Source organism: Vipera ursinii (assembly GCF_947247035.1).
Source record: "Vipera ursinii genome assembly, chromosome: 14".
NCBI lineage: Eukaryota > Metazoa > Chordata > Lepidosauria > Squamata > Viperidae > Vipera > Vipera ursinii.
In genome coordinates, this window is record NC_139527.1 from 10,398,481 (window position 1) to 10,412,487 (window position 14,007).

Genomic DNA, 14,007 nt, shown 5'->3' on the forward strand with positions numbered 1-14,007 from the left:
AAAAAAAAAGACACTAAAGGTTATCTTACCTTATTCTATTCTATTCGATTCTATTCTATTCTATTCTATTCTATTCTATTCTATTCCATTCCATTCCATTCCATTATTCTATTCTATTCTATTCTATTCTATTCTATTCTATTCTATTCTATTCTATTCCATTCTATTCCATTCTATTCCATTATTTTATTCTATTCTATTCTATTCTATTCTATTCTATTCTATTCTATTCTATTCCATTCTATTCTATTCTATTCTATTCCATTCCATTCCATTCCATTCCATATTTTCTATTCTATTCTATTCCATTCCATCCCATTCTATTCCATTATTCTATTCTATTCTATTCCATTCCATTCCATTCCATATTTTCTATTCTATTTTCTATTCTATTTTCTATTCTATTTTCTATTCTATTTTCTATTCTATTCTATTCTATTCTATTCTATTCTATTCTATTCTATTCTATTCTATTCTATTCTATTCTATTCTATTCTATTCTATTCTATTCCATTCCATTCCATTCCATTCCATTCCATTCCATTCCATATTTTCTATTCTATTGTATTTTTTTCCATTCCATATTTTTCATTCCATTCCATTCCATTCCTGTTAAGGTTCAGCCACAGTTCTAAGATAGCCGTTGTGCTAAGGATGACTTCTGCTTCGGCCTGCAATCCAAAAGGCCTCCACTAGATGGCAGTGCACCACTCCATCGGGACAGCCCAGCCGCTGGAGAAACCAGCATTAATCTGCATCTCGGGATCCAGGCAGCGCCGGAAGGGGGCAGCCTCTCTGGCTTGCATTGCACCGGGTTCTGGGCCCCCACTTTTGATGCAGAAGAAGACCCCTTCATTGCAATGAAAGGTCAGCACAGAATATAACTTTCAGCAAATCAGAAAATTAACTCTGCCTAGCAATCCAGCAGGTGTGCATGTTGCACAGGGAAGGGCAGATTTCAGCTACATTTTAAAGTCAGGAATATCTGAAAGTAAAAATAGGAGAACATGAGAAGAATACCTGAAAGTAAAAAACTGCAAATACAACCGATCAGAATGGCTAAGAAATTTGCCTAAATGTGGGATTATCAACTCTGACCGTGGCAGTGTAAAATAATATAATGAAATGTGTGTGTGGGGGGGGGTTGATAGCCCTTCACTCCACGGCAACTTTTTATTACTAATATGCCAAGAGGCACTGCAAGACTTCTGCTGTGTCTTCTGGAGATGCCTGAACCACACCTGCTTTCTGCTTTCTCTGTCTGCCAGAGGGGGCCCAAGGTGTTGTTCCTGGTGCCACCCAGTTGCCCCTTCCATCTTCCACAGCCCCCTGGCTATCCACACTTCCCAAGCTGGAAAAGCCAAAGCAGGTTCTCCAGATTTAAAGCAGGAAGCCAGAGAGGCTGAAGCCCAGGGAAAGAATTATATTGTGCAAAGCAAAAGAGCAGAACCATAGGGCTGGAAGGGACCTTGGAGGTCTTCTAGTCCAACCCCCCTGCTCAAGGCAAGAGACCTATGCCATCCCAGACAGGTAGCTGTCCAATCTTTTCTTGGAGATCTCCAACAATGGAACATGCACAACTCTAGGGGACAAGCTGTTCCACTGATTGTTCTCGGTGTCAGGAAATCCCTCCTTAGATCCAGATTGGATCTCTCTTTAATGATCTTCTACCGGTTACTTCTTGTCCTGCCCTCGAGTGCTGTGGATAATAGGCTGATCCCCTCTCTCTGTAACTGCCCATCAAGTACTAGAAGACAGCTATCATGTCACCCCTAATCCGTCTCTTTGTTAAGCTGGACATACGTAGCCATTCATCACATCGTTTTAGTCTCCAGATCCCTTATCTTTTTTTGGCTCTTCTCTGCACTCTTTCTAGAGTCTCGGTATCTTTTGTATCATGATGATTCAAAATTGGACACAGAATTCCAAGTGTGTCCTCACCAGTGCAGTGCAGAGCAGTATTAGCCTTAGAACAAACGGGAGAGTGACAGGCCAGGAAGCTACACTAGACTGCATGGGGGAAAAGGTTTTCTTCTGACAGGCAGCCTGGATCAAAGAGAGAGAGGAAAAACAACCAGCATTCCTTGGCTGGATTCACATATGAGGCTAAGATCCCCTTTCCTGAAAGGGGAGTTTGTTCAAGGCACAGATGTCCAGCTCCACCCTCCATCACCCAGCCAACCCGACAGCAGCTTCAAAACATGGGAATCCATCTGTCCGGAGGGGCTGAGCTGGGAAAGTGACCATCACAGAATCTCTCCCTCTGGCCCCAGGCACCGTTCTAGCAGTTCATAGGTAAAGGTAAAGGTTCCCCCACACACGTGTGCTGGTCGTTTCCGACTCTAGGGGCCGGTGCTCATCTCCGTTTCAAAGCCGAAGAGCCAGCGCTTGTCCGAGGACGTCTCCGTGGTCATGTGGCCGGCATGACTAGACGCCAAAGGCGCACGGAATGCTGTTACCTTCCCACCGTAGTGGTCCCTATTTTTCTACTTGCATTTTTACGTGCTTTCGAACTGCTAGGTTGGCAGAAGCTGGGACGAGTAACAGGCGCTCACTCTGTTATGCGGCACTCGGGATTCGACCCGCCAAACTGCCGACCTTCCGATCGACAAGCTCAGCGTCCTAACCCACTGATCCACCGCTTCCCTAGCAGGTCATACATGCGCACAAGCCATAGGTTGTTCAGTCATTCAGAGGGGAAGGCGCTCTGTTGATTCTCAGAGGGAGAAAGCTGGTCTTTCTGGGACTGCCTGATGCAGAAGAGCCCAAGGAAGGATTGGGGAGAGGATGTGTTTTGGACCGCAGCCCCTCCTGCTCTTACACCAGAGAAACACCACACAGGTTGGCGGGAAGTGGCTTCTGAGCACAATAGGTCAAAAACGGTGGCGTCCTTTACATCAGGAGTTCCCAACCCCCGATCCGTGGACCGGTACTGGGCCGCAGCATGCCAGCAACTGGTCTGCACAAACAAGCAAAGCCCCAGCCGTGAGATACAGGCAGCACACAAAACCACGCACTCTCCGGTCTGCGGAAAAACCTCTCTCCACGGAACCGGTCCCTGGCGCCCAAAAGGTTGGGGGCCTCTGCTTTACATCAAGCCGGGGACTTCACAGAAAGTCCATGAAGCGTCCTTGGCAAGGAGAAAAGTGTTTGGCTATGACTGTGTCCGTTCTGGGATCCTGTTTGGCCTTTCATCCAGCAAGCTCTTCAGAGGATCAGCTAGGCTGCTAGGGGCTGTCATCTGCTGTGACAAAAGCCACGTGGCTCGATTTCTTGGTTTCCCCGTTAGTCCAAAGCCTTGGAATTTCCAGGAAGCGTCTCCTCCAAGTGTTAAGAGAGGCCCAGCCCTGCTCAGTTTCCCAGACAGACGAGCTGAGGGGCAAGCTGTGGGGGCCAAATCTGGGCCTCCAGAAGCCAAATTGTTTACGGGATTCTCGGATTCTGCCACCCTTTCGTTGAACGCACCACTTCTCTCTTCCTAACCCGGGTTTAGCTTTAAGCTTTCCAACTACCGGAGATTACTCCTCGAGATCCGGGCACTGCGGACGAATACTTCGAGGAATCCCACTATCTGCACCGTCCAGTCCCGCCGGGCATCTAGTCCCAAGCCACGCCCGCAAAAGTCCCGCAACGCCAGGGTCTACGTTCACACGACCCGCAAGTGCGGGTTCCAGGGCAGCCTACCCGGCCCGGCGAATTGCAGCCAGCCGCCGCCAGCTCCGCACAAAGCGGCGGAGAGGGCATCCCGGCGCCCGCTTCCAAGGGGAGCAGAGCTTCCCTTCCCCGCCCGGGCTTCGCTTCTTGCTCGAAGCCCGAGCCCTCCGGCCCGCGGCACCGTCGCATCTCCGCGGTCCGGAGCGCCTGGCGCGGGGAAGCGGGCCACGTTTCCTGACCGGCCGGCCGACCCCCCCCCCCTGCTCCGCCTGCTGCTCCTGCCGCCGCCGGGGGGCGAGAGGGGGCGAGGGGGGGCGGCTCTCGCGCTGCCGCTTCCGGCCGGGATCCTGGAGCAGCCAGGAGGAGGAGGAGCAGCCGTCGCCGCCGTCGGGGAGGCGAGCTGCCCCGGGAGGGCTGGAGGAAGCGCAGCTCCCCACGCATGGAGGCGCCGCCGAGGGCCCGGCTGGCCGGCGGGGGAGCGGCTGCGGGGGCCGGCCGGTGGCTCCCGGCCCTGGCCCGGCGGCTGCCGCTGCTGCTGCTGCTGCTCTTCGCGGGCACCGGGGCTGCCCCGGAGCTGAGTCCGCGCGGGAGGAACGTCTGTCCGGCGCCGGGGTAAGAGGCCGAGGCGGGACGGGACGGGACGGGTGAGGGGTGGGCTGCGCTGGATGCTCTTGGGGCCGCTTCCTCCCGGGCAGAGTCGTGGCGAAGCTGTCGCGCCGGGTCCCCCAACCGGAGCCCCGGGAACGCCGCCGCCGCCGCCGCCGCCCCTTCCATCCGAGGCGCAAGGCCGGGAAGGGCGTCCTGCGGGGAGAGGCGGCCTCCTCCGCCCTTTCCTGTCTGGGGCTGAGCAACCGGGTGGTCGGTGGGGACCTCCAGACACCCCCATGGGGTCCCTCCGCCGCTCCTGACAGCCCCGCCGCCCCCCATCCCCCCGTGGCCCGGGCGCATTTTGACAGCCGCGGCCGGGACCAGCTTTGCTCCAGGCGCCTCTTCTTGCCGGAGAGCTCCGGAGGGGTCCCCGTGTGTCGTTCCCCCCCTCCACACACACACACACACACACCCCGGGCCGAGGGGGCCCTCCTGAGTTGGAGACCCGGCTGAGCCGGGCTGGGGGGCGCCTCTTGGAGGGGCGCTTTGAATTCCGAGGGAAGGCTGCCGGCCGCCAGCCGGCGTCCCCTTGCCTCGCTCCCCTTCTCCTCCTTTCGCGCGCGCTCTCTCTTCCTCTTCCTCTCCAGCAAAAGCCGCCGTTTGCAGCGTTAACCCATCCGCGCATCCCGGCTCACAAAGCCATTTCGGCCCCTTCCTCCTCTTGCAAAAAATAAAAAATAAAAAAAAAATCCCCCCCCGCCCCCCATTGTTCGCTGACAGCCATGTTGCGCCGTGAGCGCCGATTTCCAAAAAGTGGGGGGGGGGGGGAAATTCCACAGATAAAAGGCAGGCGCCGAGGTTTTGGGAGCGCTCCTTCCCCAATAAGTCCCCCCCCCTTTTTTTTCCACGAGGTTCAAAGAACAACTAACACGGCGCCCCCCCCCCAATCCCCTTCCAAGTGTAACCTAAAACCCGATGGAAAGAGACGCTACATCTGTTTTTGATTTAAAGTCTTGCAAACAAGCTCGCTTCAGCGGAGGCCTTTGCAGATTCTGCGGTGGAATTTCTGGCTGAGCGTCCTTCCCCAGCCCCCCCCCCCCGCGGCCCCCACTTCTCTGGCCCACATTTTTCCTACCGATACAATGTCTGTTTTGCAATGGAAGAAAGCCAGTGGAAAGGGAAAGGGTGCAATTTAGCTTTTTGTGGGCATTACAGAATTCCCCTGCCCTACAGATTATGTGCTCTTGTTGGTATCAAATCACCCGATAGTTTGACTGCAGACTTAGAGAGGTGGGGGTTCACGCAAACGGGGGGGGGGGGGAGGATGTGTTTGCTTGCTTGAAACAGCAGAAGAGGTTAGTAGCATCCGCAGCTGGATCCTTGATTTGGAGCACGTTTCTTAACTAATGGCATTTTTTAAATTTCAGAATAGAATAGAATAGAACTGGAAGGGACTTTGGAGGTCTTCTAGTCCAGCCCTCTGCTCAAGCAAGAGACCCTATACCATCTCAGACAAGTGACTGTCCAGTCTCTTTTCTTAAAAATCTCCAGTGATGGAGCGCTCACAATTTCTGGTGGCAAGCTGTTCCACTGGTTTATTGTCCTCACTGTCAGGAAGTTTCTCCTTAATTCCAGGTTGCTTCTCTCTTTGGTCAGTTTCCAACCATTGTTTCTCGTCCTGCCTTTCTTAAATGTTAATATTTCTTAAAGATTAGCAAATTAGCTCTTTCGGAGAAGCACATTCAGTTCCATTTCAAAACCTCCACTCCAGGAGGGGCAACAAACTGACACTCTCCACAGCTTTGGGATGCAGCTCCTGTGTGCTGTTTCTTTGATGTGTCAACTAGCATTGACAAAATAAAACGCAAAACTCTATGTGGCTGTCTGGGCTTGGATGCTGCCCAAGGGCGTTCATTTGTGGGCTGGATTTGCACATTAGACTAACTGGAGAATTTAGAGCAAAGCATGTTGTGAGAATCCAGCCTTATAGGCATGCATCTGAGCATTTCATGACCCCCACAAATCCATGTGGGCCAGGGTTAAAGTGTCTAGAGGGCATCTTTGCAAACAAAGCCCACCCCACACTTGAAAAAGTTGCAGGGTACTAAATATATAAAGCAGTACTAATACATGAAATATTAGTACCACTTTATAAAGCCTTAGCGAGGCCACACCTGGAATACTGCATCCAGTTTTGGTTGTCACATTACAAAAAAGATGTTGAGACTTTGGAAAAAGGGCAATGAAGAGCAACTAAGAAGATTAAAGGCCTGGAGACAAAAAAACATATGAAGAACGGTTGCAGGATTTGGATAAGGCCAGTCTAGAGAAAAGAAGGACTAAGGGGGACAAGATAGCGGTGTTCCAGTATCTGGGGGGCTTCCACAAAGAGGAGGGGGTCAATTTATTTTCCAAAGCCCCTAAAGGCAGGACAAGAAACAATGGATGAAAACTAATCAAGGAGAGAAGCAACCTGGAATTAAGGTGAAACTTCCTAACAGTAAGGACAATTAACCAGTGCAACTGCTTGCCTTCAGATATGGTGGGTGCTCCATCACTGGAGGTTTTTTAAGAAAAGACTGGACAACCACATGACTGAAATGGTCTAGGGCTTCTTGCTTGAGCAAGGGTTGGACTAGAAGACGCCCAAGGTCCCTTCCAATTCTATTCTGATTGGGGCATCAGGTGTGCAGTCCCAGATGACATACTGCCTTTATTTTACCCCACCCAGCCTCCCCTGCATGATACTATACAGTAGCTCAGCTCTTTGGATAATGCATGCTGTATCAGCACAACAGTTGCGCCTTGCTAGTTGTATAAGACACCATTGGGAGCCTTTGCGTTGGGCTTCATTGGAAGGGAGCTCTGAAGATCTTCCCAGTGGGGAACAGCCTCCTCAACTCTACCCCTGCAGTGAAGTGTGCAAAGGGCCAAGAGGCGTTTCGGAATCAAAGCCTTGGGATTGAGTCTTGCAGCAACTGAGCTGCCTCTAAGCTGGCACTACAGCACAGTTTGAAAGACTACGTTTCGGTGTGCAAAATGTCAGGCTCATTAACCACTCTCCTCTCCAGCCCCTCAGATCTTCTGTTTGGTGGCAAGGTGAGGAGGCAGCCAAACCTGCCTCCACTCTTTTAGGTCTTGATCCCTCCCAGCACTTCCCCACTCTAGCCTAGATCAGAGCTGTCTCTGGAGCTGAGAGAACAATAGCCCCAGGATTTATCTATAGACATATATATCGCGCCATAGGACTTTACAGCGATCTCTGAGTCAGCCTCTTACCCCAACGTATGGATCCTCATTTTACCAGCCTTGGAAAGATGGAAGGCTGAATCAGCATTGAGCCAGTCAGGATCAAACTACTGGCACTGGGCAGAGTCTACCTTCAATGCTGCATTGTAACCATTGCATACCATGGATGGATGGATGGATGGATGGATGGATGGATGGATGGAAGGAAGGAAGAAAGAAAGAAAGAAAGAAAGAAAGAAAGAAAGAAAGAAAGAAAGAAAGAAAGAAAGAAAGAGAAAGAAAGAAAGAAAGAAAGAAAGAAAGAAAGAAAGAAGGAAGGAAGAGCAATAGCACTTAGACTTATATACTAATTCACAGTGCTTTCCCTCTCTAAGCAGTTTGCAGGGTCACCATCTTGCCCCTCAACAATCTGGGTCCTCATTTTACCGACCTCAAGAAGAATGGAAGGCTGAGTCAACCTTGAGCTGGTCAGGATGGAACTGCTGGCTGTGGGCAGAGTCAGCTTGCAATGCTGCATTCTAACCACTGCACCACCATGGCAACAGAATAGAAATAATAGAAATAGAAATAGCCCTTAGACTTATATACCACTTCATAGTGCTTCACAGCCCTAAGCGGTTTAGAGTCAACATATTCCCCTCCCCCACAATAATCTGGGTCCTCATTTTACAGAACTCGGAAGGGTGGAAGGCCGAGTCAACCTTGAGCCAGTCAGGATCAAACTGCTGGCAGTTGGCAGAGTTAGCCTGCAACGCTGCATTCTAACCATTGAGCCACCAGGGCTTTCCCACCCTTTGCCTGAAGATGCTAGGATGCCCCAAAAGCCTGTGGGTGCTGGCTAAGATTGTAGCCACGAGCTGGTTGGTGATTAATTAGTACTAAGAATTGTCCTGCTTTATCTTGTTTTCGGATATTTGTGTTTTTATTGTTCAATACATGAAACATGGGAAGCTGTCATAGTAGATGCACATCATATTTGCAAACACCGGGATCTCCTTGTGGAAGTCAGCTCCTAGAGGAGCTAGAAATTATTTAAAGAAACTAAGCAAGTTTCTAGCCCTCACGGTTAAAAGTAGAGATGTGGTTAACTCTTGTAGGATACAATTTGAATTCAGGCAAGCAGAGTCCAGGACTATGTGCTAAGCAACTGCTTGTGTCCTAAAGATATGTTTTGTTTGTTTGGGTGCAGGAGAAAGGGGAGGCTGCTGTTTTTTTTTGTCAGCACCTCCAAGTTTGTTTGTTTTTCAGACATTCTCCACACACCACCTTTTATTTTTTTATTTTTTATTTTTATTTTAATTCCATTTATATCCCGCCCTTCTCTGAAGACTCAGGGCGGCTTACAAGCTTAGCAGTAGCCTTCATTCTATGTATATGCCTGCTTATTAGGGCTTTCACACACACCCCAAGCGGCATTATTACAAAGTTAGCTTATTGCCCCCAGCAATCTGGGTCCTCATTTTACCTACCTCGGAAGGACGGAAGGCTGAGTCAACCTTGAGCCTGGTGGGACTCGAACCTGCACTCATTGCAGGCAGCTGGTGTTACTTAAGGAGGCATTAGCCCACTGCTCCACCAAGGCTTTTAGGCACTTGCAAACTTTAGCTGCTTTGGGGACAGAAAATAAGGAAGCAAGGAACATCTCATCTCACTGCCAGGATGATGCTTCCTACATGTCCCCAAGGGTGGAACTGTGTTACTTCCTTTTCTTGCCTTTTTTTCTTCTCTTATTTGCAAAGAGTAAGATTCACTGTGTTACTCTATCTTGGAAATTTACAGATAGCCAGTTACCAGAATTCCCTAGCCAGCATCCTTGATAAGTGTCCACCCAGGAGAGATCCAATCTAGAACTAAGGAGAAATTTCCTGGCAGTGAAAACTATTGATCAGTGGAACAGCTTGCCTCCGGAAGTTGTGGATGCTCCATCGCTGGAGGTTTTCCAGAAGAGATTGGTTCTCCTATTTGAGCAGGGGGTTGGACTAGAAGACCTTCAAGGTCCCTTACAACTCTGCAGTTCTGTATTCTGTAATGTGTATTCAGACACTTGTAAAGCAGGTGCTGCAGCGGAAGGAAATGGAGCCAAAAAACTTCAGCCTTTTGTGCAGTTAAGGCTGATTTTCAAACTTTTAGATATAGTGTTTTTCAACTTTGGCAACTTTCAGACGTGCGGACTTTAATTTTAAGGTGCCACAAGAATCATGTTGTTGGAGAATGAACCTCACATGCCTCTACATCAAGGGACTTCAAACTTGGCCCTTTTATGACTTGTGGACTTCAACTCCCAGAATTCCTCAGCCAGGCCTGGCTGAGGAATTCTGGGAGTTGAAGTCCACAGGTCATAAAAGGGCCAAGTTTGAAGACCCCTGCTCTACATTGTGTCTCCCATGAATTTCACACAATTCCCTCTGCTAAGCGACTGGCCATCTCCCTTCCCTGTGGCAGTGAGTCCTGCAGGTTAACTGTATGTTGTATGGAAAATACAACATTCTGTTGTTTCCCCTGTTGTGCTGAATTCATTCCAGTTATTGCAATGATTAACCCAATTGGATTCTTCTCTTTATGGAAACACTGCCTTGGTGGAGCAGTGGGCTAATGCCTCCTTAAGTAACCCCAGCTGCCTGCAATTAGTGCAGGTTCGAGTCCCACCAGGCTCAAGGTTGACTCAGCCTTCCATCCTTCCCAGGTAGGTAAAATGAGGACCCAGATTGTTGGGGGCAATTAAGCTGACTTTGTAATAATGCCGCTTGGGGTGTGTGTGAAAGCCCTAATAAGCAGGCATATACATAGAATGAAGGCTACTGCTAAGCTTGTAAGCCGCCCTGAGTCTTTGGAGAAGGGCGGGATATAAATGGAATTAAAATAAAAAAAAATAAAAAAAAATCCAACTTCAATATTTTTCTAGTAGAATTCAGTTTAAGTAAGACAAGAAAATGACATTTTTAAAGCTCTATACATATAGAAATAAATACCATTGAAAGCACATCATTTCCTTTCCGTACATACTGTGTTTCCCTGAAAATAAGACCGGATCTTATATTATTTTTTGCTCCAAAAGACACTGTTGGAAGGAAAGTCTTCATCCTGGTTCCATCCAAGCTGGGAATAAACATGGCAACTGCTTTGGGAAGAAGGTTGTAGTTTATTGAAGAGGAGAACCAGACAGGAAGGTGGCTGGCAGAATAGAAGGGCTGACCACATGTAGGGAGTAGGTTCCTATACCCTCTGGATCCTTTTGTTTGGAGTTGCTTCCTGTTCCTGTTTGAGGCTATTTCCTGTGTCGTGAACTTTGGACAAGAGTCTGAGTGTGCCTTTCTGGTATTATGGCATGGGTCCGGGTTACTTACGGGAGCATGTGCTGCCGGCATCAACTTCCCTTCGTCCAGTGCGCTCCCACAGAGAGGGCCTCCTCAGGGTGCCTCCGATCAAAGAGTGTCGACTGGCGGCCCCCAGGGGGAGGGCATTCTCTGTGGGCGCGCCAGACCTATGGAACGGTTTACCGGTGGAGCTCCGGACGGCTCCCGACCTTCGCTCCTTTTGATGTGACCTAAAAACATATTTATTTGAACAAGCCGACCTGGTCTGATGGGTTTAGGGGTATTTTAATGTTATTGTATTAATGTATTGAATTGGGCTGTAATATTTAATATTTTTTTTAATTTTTGTATGTTGGATTTTGTTGTATTCCCCTGTACACCACCCTGAGTCCTTCGGGAGAAGGGCGGTATAAAAATTAAATTATTATTATTATTATTATTATTATTATTATTATTATTATTATTATTATTATTATTATTATTATTATTATTATTATTATTATTATTCTGATGGTGATGGGTTAATCCTACTATGTCCAAAGGTCATGTCCTGCTTCCCTGGGGCTGGGGTAGGTGGATTTTGGGTGTCTTTGTCTTCTTAATCTCCCAGCTGGGGCCCTGCAACCTTCCTGATGGTTTACATCTGCATGCGTACAGAGCTGGCTTCTGCTTGGGGAAGAGAAACCTGGGGCTATCAAGAAAAAAACTGGGCGTGTTTTCCTGGTTCTTCAATATCTTTTTAGGAAATATATTTTTCTGCCCTTTTTAATATTTCCTTCTGTGAGGAGCTGACTCCCCACAACACATTTATTTTCCAGTTAGGGTTTATTTTGGGGGAAACACGGTACTAAATGTGTCCGTCTGGCTGACAATATTAACTGGAGCTTAATTTGGGGGGTGGGGGGGGGTTTATATTACGAGCATCCAGTTGGGTCTTATTTTCAGGGAAACACTATATAATAGATTCATACAGTTATACTGATATCTCTGATGGAACGAAATATCTTTCTTAGCTATTTGAATCTGAAGGTAGATAATATATAGCAATATCTGAAATACAAGCATGTCATTTCGTTCCTGCAAGGAAAAACAGCAAGTTTTTGTAACTCCCTTTCAAACATTAACATTAGATGTTATTTTGCTTGCGGATGTAGCAATATCCCATAATTTAGAAGATCACATTTTAAGATTTAGCGTATCAAACGTCTTTTAAATGGCTGCAGGAAGCCTAACACTAGAAAAGTGTTTATCATTTTCCTTAACATCAGTTTCTCTAAAGATATTCAGCAACTATAAAGCAGGATCAGGCGATTTAGATTTAGATTAGATTTAGATAACCTTTATTGTCAATTTTTTTTTCCTGTGGGCACAACGGCACACATTAAAAATGAAATTTAGTTGCTTGCTCTCAAAGTGTACGCATACATAACACACATTTAAAACATACTATATACAACATATGTATAGACCTACACCCTTACATATAAGTAACATATAAATATGAATCACTGTCCATCTTGAATACATAACGGAAGGAGAACGCTTTAGAGTTCACAAGGTTAATACTGTATGGAACAAAGCTGTGACTGAATCTGGATGTTCTGCTTCGGATACCACGAAGCCCGTCCCCCCTCCCAGAAGGTAACATGGAAAACAGGTCGTGAAGAGGGTGTGTAGCGTCCCAGACAATCTTGTGGACCCTGCTCAAGCATCGCTTGTGTGCTGTGTTCTGGATGGAAGGGAGGGAACTCTCAATAAACTTTTCCAGATGGAACGAACCAACTTTGCTTGCACCCAGCACCCAAAGCCACCATAACTGGACAGGTGGACATTAAGATGGTCCCCTTTTCCTCCATCGTTTAGATAAAAGAGCCCTCGCAATGGGTCCAAGCTGCTCTGTTGCACAATACCATCTGTACCTTAGCTTTATGCCTAAGAGCCAGTCTGGTGTAGCGGTGAAGGCACCAGGGATAGAAATCAGGAGACGGGAAGTTCTAGTCCCACCTTAGCCAAGAAAGCCAGCTGGGTGACTATGGACTTTTTCTCAGGCCATTTCCACCTCACAGGGTTGTTGTGGGGAAAACAGCAGGAGGAAGGAGTATTAGGCATTTTCGCCACTTCGAGTTATTTATAAAAACCACAGAGCAGGATGTAAATAAACAGAAGTCTAGCTGAAAGACCAAGTTACCTGATCTTGACCCATTGCTTGTTCTTACAGGTCTCGCCTAAATCTTTTTCACTATCAGGTGCCTTGTTAATGAAACTGTCTGATGCAAGGATAATAATAATAATAATAATAATAATAATAATAATAATAATAATAATAACAACAACAACAACAACAACAACAATAACAACAACAACCCCCCCCCAGTGAGGCACTACCTTGACGTGGTTGTGGGGCTTGTGTACTCTGAGGAAGATGAGAGCTATACCAGAGGTTCAACCATACTGGACAGGTATCATCAGAGGAGTCAGACAAAGAGTGTCTCTCCCATAAAAAATATGGTGAGACGTAAATTTCAGAATGCCATACGGGCTCGGATGTTGCCTGGGTTAACAAGGTCCGCGCTAGATGTTGGAGTTCCTGGATATCTGGTGAAAAATGGGTTACAGGACTCAGGACTGTTGGCTGAGCAACCAGGGCCAGCAGCTGCAGAACTACTGGAAGAAAAGGTGTTTACCTGTGGCAGATACACAGTGACTGAAAACAAAGAAATAATGATCTGTTATTACAGATCAAGTCCAACAAGAAGAGGATATCTAAAATGAATGCACCAGTTCTGGAAAGAACAACATCCAGAATCAGAAATAACAGAACAGAGACTAGCAGATCAATGCCGATTTATAATACGAAATAAAGTATTCACAGAAACAGAATTGGATGAACTGCAAAGGTTTACCCAGGGCAAAGAAATCAAAGCCTTGCCAGAAGTAATTCAGAATGTAGAGGCAAGCCAGGGGGAGTTGGCAGTGAAGGAATCCAGCAGAGATATACAACTGTTCTCATTTGGAAACCTGGCACCTCTTCCTCAGGAAGAACAAAGCCCTCTAACTAAAGAAATAAAAGAATTGAAACAAAGAATAACTGAGCATCTAGAACAGCACAAAAACAACAGAATAAGGCTGCCTGCATTGAAGCTTGTTCCAAAGAAACAGGTAGCACAAGAATTAAAAGATGCAAATACAGCCTTCCGGTTTG

General features: G+C 47.5%; 1 protein-coding gene across 1 annotated transcript in view; it reads left to right on the forward strand.

Annotated features, from left to right (window-relative positions):
- Positions 1 to 4,066: 4,066 nt before the first annotated feature.
- The window catches only part of SCARF2 (scavenger receptor class F member 2), an 87,608-nt gene continuing 77,667 nt past the window's right edge, over positions 4,067 to 14,007 (forward strand). The window contains exon 1 of the mRNA XM_083373244.1: positions 4,067 to 4,266. Coding sequence (XP_083229370.1) covers positions 4,094 to 4,266 — 173 coding nt within the window. The 5' untranslated portion in view covers positions 4,067 to 4,093. The remainder of the gene's footprint in view (positions 4,267 to 14,007) is intronic.